At 38.8% G+C, this 13,016-nt stretch overlaps 1 protein-coding gene across 1 annotated transcript in view; it reads right to left on the reverse strand.

The window, feature by feature from the left end:
- Positions 1-13,016, reverse strand: part of KLHL1 (kelch like family member 1) — a 283,389-nt gene that overhangs the window by 197,011 nt on the left and 73,362 nt on the right. The window contains exon 4 of the mRNA XM_061629343.1: positions 6,470-6,666. Coding sequence (XP_061485327.1) covers positions 6,470-6,666 — 197 coding nt within the window. The remainder of the gene's footprint in view (positions 1-6,469; positions 6,667-13,016) is intronic.

Genomic DNA, 13,016 nt, shown 5'->3' on the forward strand with positions numbered 1-13,016 from the left:
AAAAAAGATATCTGGATTTGTACTTGAGCATAGAAAACCATAGCCCAAAGCACTGAAAGCCAACTTTTTAAAAGGGTAACAAAGTGGCTGGGCAGTAAGAGTAGGGAAGAAATCTTGATGAGGGCTCTAGCATTGGGATTGTGCAGTATAGGGCAGTGATTCCCACAGTTTTAATCTACATCCTTTTCTTTTCCCCAGTCATGGACTGATGGGACCATGACTGATTATTCTAGGATTTCATTGTACCTGTCAGCTGTAGTGAAGGCTGTGTTAGGGAACCCCAGTGTTTCCTTCCTGTCTTCCTCAGGAGGATATCATTACCCATTTTGGCAGGTGGTTGGGTGGGGGGAATCAGTGCATGCACAAAGTCTCCCCATTCTAAGAAACATAGAAGCCTCCCTCACACACTAATTACATGAAGGGGGTAGCACGCTGCTACCTCCACCCCAGATGTCACATGGCTTCCTGGTACCACCCTGACATCCCTGTATTGAGCATGGATGGCTGCAGTGGGGAAGCCTACATGAACAGAAATCTGATCACATGAGGTTGCAACTCCACTGAGGTCTACCCATGTTGTCTTCTCTGTTGCAGATGCCTACACTCAGCATGCAGATGTCAGAGGGTGGTCAAGTAACCTGGGTAACCTATGGAGGTGGGCCAACACTGCAGTCCCACTGTCCCTTCAATATGATTAATGTCTGAAAGGGTGGGTGGAGTTGTGGATGTATTTACCACAGTGACTTGATTTTTCAAGGCACACTGTAGCCTCTCAGTATACAAGTGGGCCCCAATGCACAGTTTGGGAAACACTGGTATAAGAGAACAGCAACACTGAAGGATTTTATTTTCAATAGATTGACAAAATTATGAGGAAGAAGAGAATGTTTATTACTCATTGCTAATTGTTGTTTTTTTCACACCATAGAATGTATCTACAAAAGTCAAGCAACCCTTCCTCAGCAATAATTAACTACAATCAATGCACAATTCAAGGATATATGGAATTTCACTAGGTACAAAATATTGGCATTTCAGTGCTCAGGAAATGTGCAATACCTACCAGAAATGTATTGTCTCCAGGAAAGTCATACGGACTCTGCACAACAAATGAGTAACAAATGTGCATACATTGCACAAAATCAAGAAGTACTTTGAAGGAAAGATCTCTGCTTTTATATCTTTTCAAGTCTCCTGTCTTTTCAAGTCGCTGTCTATAAATAAAGTTCTTGCCTATATTTTTGTGGATTCTACTTCATTATATATGTTCAGGACTACAGGTTTTGTTCCAGTCTGTGCTATCTTTTACTGTATATACTTCTATTTTTATTTGTACTACTACTACTACATTAGTACCAATTCTGTGTGCTAGGCACTGGGTTTTGCACAGTTTTTTCCTGACCTAATGCTTAACTCAAGCTTACTGTATCCACGAAAACCTGAGTGTCTTCTTCACTGTTTCATATTTATTTTTTTCTTGTGAATATTGTTCTACTGATGTATGGTGTTGTATCTCAGCATATTAATTTGGCACATCTATGAAACTGTTCAAAACTATTTCCCTCTTTTGTCTATACTAATTAAACAAAAATGTTTACGAATGAATATTCTTTTCTGTATTTATTGTTCTTTTCTTGTCATTTCAGGCATCTGGCATCATTTATAGAAAGAGGCATTGTTATCTCCACAAGATGACCTTCCTAGCCTTTTTTCAAATATTCATACACTGTAAGCAACAGTAGAACTCCGGAGGGATTAAAAATCTGATCCTAGATTAAATTATTTTAGAAATACTTAGTTGTGAATAACAGTAACTATGGAAGGGTGGAATAATTCAAAGACTTCTAGATTAAATGATTTGGAAACACAGTAATACAGTTAACAAAGTAAATGTGTTCCTTTACATTACTTCTTTAACAGAAACTTTGGTACCAGAAGTAGGAATAACATGGAAATAATAGGAATAGGTTCCTACACCTGCTCATAGATGGCGGGAGCAGCTTCAACAGGGCATGCACCCACTCCCACTCCTTTCCTCTCCCCTCCTTCTCCTCCTCTGAATCATATAGGATCCTTCCCTCCCCAGCCCCTCGGAGAAAGCAAGATATCTCTTTAATGCAAAGCAAACACACAGGCTTGTCAATTTCACCTTAAAGAAAAGGCATAGGCTTGTCAGTTTATTGACAGCAAAGCAAAGACATAATCTAGTCAGTTTCACCTTAAAGCAAAAGCACTGGCTTGAAAGTTTATCCACAGCAAAGTAAAGCTGTCAAGTTTCACCTTTTAAAAAGCTTTTATTAAAAGGAGCTTCGTTCCTGGAGGTATTACTGTACACATCATATTCTAAAGATAATTGTAACTCTCGAGATTGTAGCAGCTGAATGAGTGCCAACATTCAACGAGGTGCATGAAGTACAGTTGCTAGAAACTAGCTTGCAAACCAGGAGTAAAAATGTGTACCATAAGGATTAGATTAAAGGGCTTATTTTAATTATGCATATTCTCTGACAATTGTTCATTCCCAGGATATCATTGGAATCTTCTGTTTCAAGATTTTTGGATTTGTGTAGGAAATGGAACAGATTAGCACAATCAAACCAATACTGGCTAAATGCCAGTTTAAACATACTTTCTCATGGTTGCTGCTGAAAATCTTTTGCATGTGCAACAATTCACAAGAACAACTTGTTAACTCATCTCCCATATGCATCAGTGCACTCATGTGTGATACTAGCATGTCATTACACATCACGGGGAGTAGCTGACACTGAATGCTAATCCTGCATGCACTAAAAGCCATGTATGGAGCACAGGTGTTCAAAAGCATGGGCAAGATTGTCAGCAGCATCCAAAGGCAGATAAGAACTGCTGAGCTTGTCTTAAACATTTCATAAGAATGCACATACCAATGCATGCACCTATCTTGAGTTACCTCCCTATTTTGCCCAAAGTAAAATTTCACTGCAGATGGAAGCTCCTGCACTGGAAGCAACAATAATCTCTATAAAACTAGCAAAATTGCTCAGTAAGGGTTAGGGGGCCTGGGCATCTCTACATTTACACCAGTTAAGGTTTGCCTGATGTGAAATTTCAAATGAATATGTGAAGGTGTCTGCTGGCTAAAACAGCTGACAAACTGGAAGGAACAAAAAGACTTTCAACGAAACTAGTCAGATTTTCAAACTGAAAGTTTTGGTACATTGGGAAGAGGTGTAGCTCAATGGAAGAGCATCTGCTTTGCATGGAAAAGGTTCCAGATGGGTCCCCTGACATCTCGAAGTAGGGCTGGAAAAGACTGAAGAACCACTGCCACTCAATGTAGTCATTATTGAGCTAGGTGTAGTCTGGTGGTGCTCCTGGACCCATGTTTGTCCATGGCTAGGAGGGCCTTTTACCAGCTTTGGCTGTTAACACAGCTGCAGCCGTTTCTGGACTGGGACAGCCTGACCACTGTTGTCCATGCACTGGTAACCTCCAAGTTGGGTTACAGTAATGTGCTCTATGTGGGGCTGCCCTTGAGGTTGGTTTGAAAGCTGTAGCTGGTGCAAAATGTGGCAGTGCGACTGCTCACTGGGGCAGGGTATCTCCAGCATGTCAGCCCACTGCTGACAGAATTGCACTGGCTGCCCATTAGCTACTGGGCTAAGTTCAAGGCTCTGGTTTTGGTGTACAAAGCCCCATAGAGCTTGGGACCAGGATACCTGAAAGATCACCTTATCCCTTATATAAGTAGTCAGTCACTATGCTCTGCAGGTGAGGGCCTCCTGCAGATGCTATCTTATCAGGAGGTCTGTTCTGCACAACATAGGAAATGGGCCTTTAGTGTGGAGGCAGTTACCCTTTGGAATTCCCTCCCCTTAAATATTAGACACTCACCATCTTTGTTATCTTTTTGGCACCTACTGAAGACCTTCCTCTTTCAACAAGCCTTTTAAATAGAGACTTTATCCCAGTCTGAGTCTGTGTTAGAACTGCTTTTTAAGATGGTTTTAATTTTTTTTGTTTTTTTGTTTAAAATATATGTTTTAAATATGTCTTGTGTTAATATATTTTAATGTTTGTTTTTATGATGTTTTATAGTGTTTTTAGTGTTTTTGTTTGCCACCCTGGGCTCCTACTGGGAGGAAGGGTGGGATATAAATTATTATTATTATTATTATTATTATTATTATTATTATTATTATTATACCTTTCATATGTAGACAGAATAAATACTACTTTTCATTGTCTTGTGCTTTGCTTCAGATCCAGAGAATTCATTCAGCTACTTTTGGTGCGTTAAAGGTAGCATTCATAGCCTGCAATCTAACATAGATAGCATTGAGAGGACTTAAGCCTACTGATAAGCACACTTAACTTTGTATTGGATTGTGGGCATTGCCTATATTTTCTGATGTCATTCATTTTTAATTTCCTCACCCCACTGCTTGCCTCATGTCCCTTAGCAGCAGTGCAGAATAGAGGCTTTAAACAATCTTATTAATGTTACAAATGTTTGTTATTTTCTAGAAATTATCTGAGTCATATACCTAACATTTATAATACTTAACAATAAACTGCACACATTTTCAAAGTAAGGTTTACAGTTTCTAGGAGGTTGTATCAAAATATTTATCCTAGTAGATCTGTATCTGTCAGCAAATAATATTGTCTAAACATCAACAATGCTGCTTGTTCTAACGGAAATCTGGCTGGGCAAACATAGCAGCTGCATTTAAGGCTGTGTTTATTACTACAGTAATGATTACAATTTAGACCAGAAGGAACTCTTCTCTCTCTAGACATTAAAGAGTAGTCAAATATTTTTAATTGTATCAAATCATACAGAATTAATTGGGAACAGCAAGGTTTTGGAATGTCAGTTGGAACAGTTCTATTGTTACATTAACTTTATGTTATACTTAAATGGTATAAAATTATAACTAGATATAGATATATGTCTTTCTTACACCCAATCCTGAAACCCTGTTACCATAATGAGACATTTAATTCCAAGTCACAACTAGAATCAAAAGATTCCTTTTTATACACTCAAACACTTTGGAAATATTGTGATTTCCACTTCCGGTTACAGCTCCTTCCACTGTGTCATTCACAGCTCTAAAGGATTCACTGACTTTCTAATGTACTTTTTTGAAGACAGAGAATTGCAGGGGGGAGTGGGGAATGAGAAGACTAGTGCAGTTTATATATGGGCATTATTATAATGGTACAACATAAAATTTTAAATGCATTGAAAATATGTAAAATTCTCTGGATATAAAATAATTTTAATTTTTCCAATCAAAATCTAGGAGAAATGCTATAGCTCAATGGATGAGCACATTTTGCATGTAAAAGGCCCCAGGTTTAAGTCCTTCCTGTCTCCAGGCAGGGCGATAAAGATTCCTGTCTGAAACTCTGGAGAGCTGCTCCTGTCAGTTACAAGGGCAGTCAGCAGTGGTGCTACTACACACCTGGCCTCCCATCAACTGTGTTGCTGTGCTGATCAGAAAGGAAAAGGTGAGGTAGCGGGGATGTTGGTGTAATGCAGGTGCAGCAGCAGAGCCAATCTGGTACTCCTGCTGCTGCACCCACACTGCACAGACCTGCCTGCCACCTCAGTACTTCCCCTCTCCATGAGCACAGCAATGCGGCTGCTGGGAGGCCAGATGCATGGTGGTGTCCCTTCCTGCTGGCTGCCCATGTCTCAGTACAGACAACACTGAGCTAGAAGAATCAATGTCCCTAGAATGAGTATTTTATAACAGCAGAAATACAAGCTACTTTTTTTTCTTTTACTGGAGTAAATGCAAACTGAAGCAGGATGTGTGTGTCTGTGTCTATACTGATATGTATAGCTGTACTCTTGGGGTCCTTTGGAAAACATGTTATCCTGTCCTTACTATGGCATCACAGGGATCACTTGTACACGGTAGTATACAGGAGTTTGCCCATCCGTTTCCAGTGGAACTAAATCCACCCAAAAGCATACTTAGAAATCCCTAGCAGCCAGAATCCACTGAGAGTTCAATGGAAATTCTTATTATAAGATGAAGATGCTAAGAGATCTAACTGGAGTACTAAGATATAACCATAATAGCTTCTAATATGTAACTGTTCAACTGCCCACAAAGGATTCTTACAGTATTTTCTTTCTAGTAAAAAGGTCAGATATATTAATTTGGGATGAGATAAGCCTAATTTGAATCCACCAAATTAGAACACACTCGTTTACTTTAATAAGGAGTGAAATAATAAACAAATGACATGACATTTCAGTCAATAAAATAACTCTTACATATAGTCATTTGAATGAATAGATACTGGATGAATCCACTATCCAGTTCTTAATGCTACAGTTCTCTGGTATATGTAATAGCCTAAACTTCACGAAGCAAAACAAAATTATAAGAAAAGCTTTGAATGCTAGCAAAATGTATGTAGCCTTTGTCTCTACTTTGCTATAAGGTATATTGAACTGCCTTACCATTGTATAGCTGTGAGCCACCTTCATAAGCTCAGTGCATCCTTGAGCATCTGCAAATGCCCGGATTCCCAAACAATTAGATGGATGTAAAAGCTTCATGAGAAAATGACAGCACACTTCAACCACTTGAGGGAGCTGAAGGAGACACGCAGCTGCCAGGAGGTTTTCAATGGTATCTTCCTTAAGTTCCAAGCAACCTGTGCAAGAGATTTAAGATACACATGCAAATTTTGCTACCCATATGTGTGCATACCTTAAACAAATAGAGCCAATGGCAATTTTAACAGAAGCAAGAGGGGAGAATGCTCAACCATTATGACAGCAGATGAAATATAACCATTACACAATTATTAAGCAGTCAGTGAGCTTGCATTTGGAACGTTTTAGAAGAAAATGTAACACTATCCCTGCCTTCTCTGCACTCTTCAATCAAGTCTCCTTTATTAGGTATCAGTTCTCCAAAAGAGAGGCATTGCACAGCTGGCCCACTGCAGTGTAGAAGAATCTGGCACAAATATTACCCAGTGGTATATTGTATTGTACTATGAAACAAATCAAACATTTGAAGTTTCAAGCAATCTTTTCCTGTGAGACCTGTATCCTCATTTTTCTTTCATTGATTGTGGGGAACAGGGCTCATAATAGCTTTGTTTTAAAATTCAAATTTATAAAGTTGAAACTAAATGGATTCAAAGCATGCAATTGCTAAATCAGCTTATAATAGTTAACTACACGTCAGTGTGTTCAGCGAGACAACCTTGCTGAAACATGATACCAAAGCATTAGATGAGCCACCACTCCTCAAAACCAAAACTCCCTCAATTAATTTCGGTCAATAATGATGTTTCATTTTAAATTCAGATTTGAAGAAGTGATAACAAAAATAAATTAGGTGCACACATCATACTAATTTAGGTCCTTATCAGAACTTCCTTGGAGATTCAAATAAATGTAGTATGTCATTTGGGAGAGCAAAATATGTATGCAGCAACGCATCTTTTGAAGTGGATTGAAATTCTTGTATCAAGATTTTAGGAGTTCTTATCTTCTACACATTTTCAAAATAACTAGTTACACAGTATACAGGAAATGAGTGGTTTTGATCTAAAGCCTGAATTTATCATTTCTGTTGTGGTACATTTTTAAGTCAGTGTCAAAATCAAGTGTTGTATTCCTTTAATTTCCATAATGGGCTCCTAATAGGAGGAAGGGTAGGATATAAAGATAATAAATAAAATAAATAATAAATATATAATTACTTGGAGCAATTACAGATGGACCATCTTTTCAAACTCTATCTACATTACAAATAGGTATGGGCCCAAATACTGGCCTATGTATGTTTTCTCATAAGAAATTTCTGACATGTTCAAAGGCTTACTCCAATGAGCATGCACAGTAATAAATAGGGTATGCAAGGAAAAAATGTTTGATTTTCCCATTCATTTTAAAAGTTTCATTTGTTTCATGTTCCATTCCCCTATTTTTTATTCGTTAGTTAATTAATTTACATTTTCATTTTTAATGGGTTTTAACTCAGCACTCTCCTCCTACTTTCCTATTCAAATAGCATAAAATGTGTACGTTTTCTACTACCCCCCCGGCAGGACATAAGTCATGCCAAATTTCAGATAGATTGAAGTCCCAATTTTATAGGCCATTAAAAAGGCACATGTCCTGTTGGTGTGAATGGAAGAACCAGCTAAGCTCCTGCTGTATGTAAGGCATTTTCCATCTAAGCAGATGAATCTTAAAAGTATTGTATCACTATAAGTATTGTATCCAAGACATCACAACTGCTGAATTTCTGACAGATTGGGGAAAAGGTCCCTATTTTAGAGGAAACTGAAAAGGCACCCATCCAATGAGCTGCCCATTGCTTTCAATGGGAGATCCAGCTGCTCTTGTCCTGTCTGAAATGTGTTTTACATCCTATTTGCCTTATTTTTCCCCGCCAAAGGATCAGACCTACAAAATTTTAGATTGAACAAAAGATGCCCATTTTATCATTCCTAATTTATATTTGTCATTTTAACTGTGCTGTCTCTTCCTTATTCCTGTAATTTTTCTGCAGCTCATATACAGACTATTGCAGTGTTACGATTTTTCATGTCAAAATAACAAATGGAGAAATGAATTAAATAAATGCATTTTTGTTTCATTTCTAATTTGAATTTCCATTCATTTAAATTATAAAAAATAATGAAGTGAATGGGTTCATTTTGTTTAGTTTATCATTTATTTTAAAAACAAATGTGCACCCCCATGATAAAGTCTATGTTAGACATTAACAATAACAAAAAGCTGGGAAATTGGGCAGCTATAGTGAATGTACTAGATCAGCACAGCACATCTTATTTCTGTTATTTGGGCTGATTGTAGGTGTTGCCACCGCTCATCATATATTCAGAGGCACATGCTACCAAATTCTTCCAAGCTACACAGGAAGTGGATTGGACTGTGAAAGACCAACCCAAATGGTGTTTGAATTTTGACAGATTTGTAGGGCAGTACAATATCTCAGAGAAGAGGTCAGGTATCCTACTCCCCTGGTGCATTCACTATAGCTGCCCAATTTCCCTGCTTTTTAAAGTTTGATAGAAATATTTGTTGGCTATATATATATGTTCCTCAACCGCAATGATTTTTTGCCTATTAGTGAATTTCTCTGCTTTTTAATCCAGAGAGTAAGAAATAGGATCCTATTCAAGTTTGCTGAGGATGGCTTGATCATTTGCATGCGTATTGAGTTCAATGGGATTTACTCCCCTGCAACCATGTTTAGGGTGGGCGAAACTGACCACAGGGGAGGAGGAGGGGAAAGAGGAAGGGCAGAGGGAAGGAGGAGGGATGGGAGCAGACTGGAGGGGGAGGGAGGGGAAAAGGAGGAGGGCAGATTTAATCATTTGCATACATATTGAGTTCAATGGGATTTTCTCCTGTGCAATCATGGTTAGGATAGGTGAAATTGACCATGGGAGAGGAGTACTAGGGAAAGGGAGGGAGGGCTGGAGTGGGGAGGAGAGCAGGAGGATGGGAGAGAGGGAGGGAAAGAAGGAAGGAGGAAGGAAAGGGCAGAAACAAAGGAAGGGGAGAGGGAAAGGAACATAAGATTTGATAATTTGCATGCTTATTAACTTCAGTGGGATTTACTCCCCTGCAATCATGCTTAAGATGGGTGAAACTGACCACGGAGGAGGATAAGGGGGAGGGCTGGAGTGGGGAGGGAAGGAGGGGGGAGGAAAGGAAGAAAGGAGGAAGAAGGAAGAGGGGGAGGAGGGGGAGGGGAGAGGCAGGAGTGAGGGGATAGTAGGGAGGAAGACTAGAGCACAGGTTTAATCATTGGCATGCTTATTGAGTTCAGGAGGATTTACTCCTGTGCATTCATGCTTTGCATAGGTGAAACTGACCTGGGGAAAGAGCAGGGAAGGGAAGAGATTGTGTGGGTGGATATTGGGTGGAAGAAAGCTCCTTTCCTTTCCCAAAGGAAAACATTGTTAACAGTATCATATTTTTTTGCTGTTTCCCCAACTTTTTATTCTACAGCATATAGGTCTCCCACCCAAATTTAACCCAAAGCTGTCCCTGGCCACATCCACACCAAGCATTTATTCCACTTTAAATAATCATGGCTTCCCCCAAAGAATCCTGGGAAATGTAGTTTGTGAAGGGTGCTGAGAGGTGCTAGGAGACTCCCTATTCCCCTCACAGAGCTACAATCCCCAGAAGAGGGGCTGACTGTTAAACCATTCTGGCCACTGGAGCTGTGTCAGGGGAATAGAAGACTCTCAGCACCCTTCACAAACTACACTTCCCAGAATTATTTGGTGGAAACCATGACTGTTTAAAGTGGAATAAATGTCTGGTATGGGTGTGGCCCACTGATTAGCCGAGCCAAACAGCTGTGAATCTGGCTTTCAGAACACTGACAGTTGGTTATTACTGAGCATGCCTGCAATATCATAGAGTCGCAATGTTATTTTTTAAAAATGAATTAAAAATGAGCCATGCATTTTTTTTAACTTTTAAACTGTAGAAGATGAAGGTCAGAGTATTTGTCAAGGTCAGTATAGAATTACAGGTACACTGTATATAGCTGATTTTTAATTAATTTCAACACATTATAAGACCACTGACAGAAAAAAAGTCCAACAGGGGTCTGTTTTAGACTTTGAACTCTGGATTCTCTCTGTTTTCTGTATTGCCATGAAAACTTGGATGGCTATTAAGCAAGCATTTCTGATTTTGTTTTGAAATGAGCTTATGGGAAGCAACAATGGCACAAGGAGGTATTTTCTATTTAACATAGTAGAATGTGAAAAATCCATGCTGGCTACAGTATACAGCCACTCTTGTGGCTATATTATTAAAGTGGGGAAAAGAGATACACACCAGGCAAAATGACAATATTTACCGAACATGTTAAGATATTAAAATCTGTTGAGCGCTTAAATATGTTAATAAATTTGTCTTCATTTTGAGAATCATTTAATTTGATTTAGTGTGATCACCAAAGCATAAATTAGGCTAATCACAAGTGTGATGCGAAAGTTTCCAAAGTTCAGCAGTTTTCCTCCATATTAAAAGCACTTGAAGAGAACAACTTTAGGATGAATTTGACACAATAAAAAAACCAGGTCTTCAAGGTCCAAAAGGCCAATCATTAAGCAGAATCTACATGTGGCATCAACATTGTGCCACACGTCAAGCCCATGGTCTAAGGCAGCCTTTAGTGTGCATTTGAAGTCCATACTCAGCCTCCCTCGCCCTCTGCACTGTGGGAAGATTTTGCCTCCTGTCCACTTAGATGAGGAGCAGGTAGAAGCACAGTAGTGTAGAGTCAGGCAGGAGTGCAGGCTGAAAACATCATACCTTGGACCATTGGTTCTCCAGCTCCTTTCCAAGCATGCCACCAAGACCAATGTGTTGCCAGTTGTGGTACCCATGGCACACATTGGCCATGATTAGTGTGGATATTCAACATATTTATTTGCTTGCTTACTTGTAGAAGATTTCTATCACATTTTTTCATCAAAACGATACTCACTTTACCCTAAATCTAGACCTTTGTCTCATGACTTTCCTATAAATTTACTATGACAATGGAGTCTTTCTTTTAGTAGTACTAGGTATAGATGTATCAGATACAGTGCTATAAATAAGTTATTTATCATTTATAAATATATTGTGGTTTTTCTTTGGATTCTTGACTTTGGGGTCTATAAGTGTGAGTATTACAATTTAATTTTGAATGTTTAAATAGTGTGTTCTCTAACAAATCAAACAACCAACAACATCTGGTAATACAGTATATTGTTTTCATAAGGTAGCTTTTCTACCCTTGCACTGCAGTTCTGAGACCAGAGATAAGAATAACTCAGAGGGGAGGGAGAAATAGCTTGAATGGGAGAATTGGCAGGAAGGCTTAAGTAACTTCTTCCTAAAAATTTCCCTTAAAAATGCTCTGCCCCCTCATCTGTATTACCTTAGCAAATGTGTCTTTAGGAACCCATGTTTGTTGAGGTAATGTGTAATTCTGCCCTAAATTACGACTTTTCAATGGCTTTTAGTAACATACAAGGCTTTGTAGAAGCAGATACCAGTAACAGCTAGTACAAGTGTTATTGTAGCTTGCACATCTTCATGACTTACCGCACAAATAACTAGCCACGGAGGTGGTCTACTTGGAAAAGAATCATAACAATGGGAAGATGGGCCCCTTAGAAGACTCAGTTATTTTTCTAATCAATGAAAAGGAACTAGTCTTCTAGGAATCCCGCCCTCTGACTTTCTACTGCTTGTTTGAGTGGGCCATCACCTGGCGGTGGTAAGCTGGACAAAATAATTTCAGCACAGGTAAGTTGTAGTTGAATCAGAACTTTGTGTTAGCCCCACCCCCTTATTTATGAATTGGATGATAGGAGTGAAAAGTCTATTACCAATGAAATTAGTAGCAGCAGTGAACAGTGGTTACTGTTTCCCCACATCCATTGGGTTGAAAAATAAATGACAATGACTGAGGCATGAGGAAAAAGTGACTTCTCTATAGAAATGCACTTCTTTTACAGCACCTGCAGATACAGAGAGAGAATGAACGAGTGGATGGATAAATGTATGAAGGCATAGCAAGGGGAAATGAATACAAAGACATTATTAAAAGGGGCTAAAACAACGTTTATAATCTGGAAAGAATGAGATAGATGTGAAATGGAAATACCTGTGTCTTGGGCTATCATTCAGTAACTCACTTAAACTTCTCGTCAGCAGATGTGAGCTCTGACAGGTAATTACAGATTCCTCTCAGACAAAATCTTGAAAAGGTTGCCTGCAAGTATCCTTCAGCTGTAATTGGTAATCTTGCCTTCAGTTTTGTCAGACTATAGTGTATGTGTATTAAAGGAATCAGAGAGACTGCAGAAAAAAATTAATATTATTGTACTGAAAATACTTAAGAAAAAGATGTATTAAAATGACTTGTATAACCTCCTCCTATTTGCATGCCTTTCACCATTCACTAAAGACCTGATCACACAAGCTGCATAAATCT

The sequence above is a fragment of the Rhineura floridana genome, chromosome 5 (assembly GCF_030035675.1).
Source record: "Rhineura floridana isolate rRhiFlo1 chromosome 5, rRhiFlo1.hap2, whole genome shotgun sequence".
Taxonomy (NCBI): domain Eukaryota; kingdom Metazoa; phylum Chordata; class Lepidosauria; order Squamata; family Rhineuridae; genus Rhineura; species Rhineura floridana.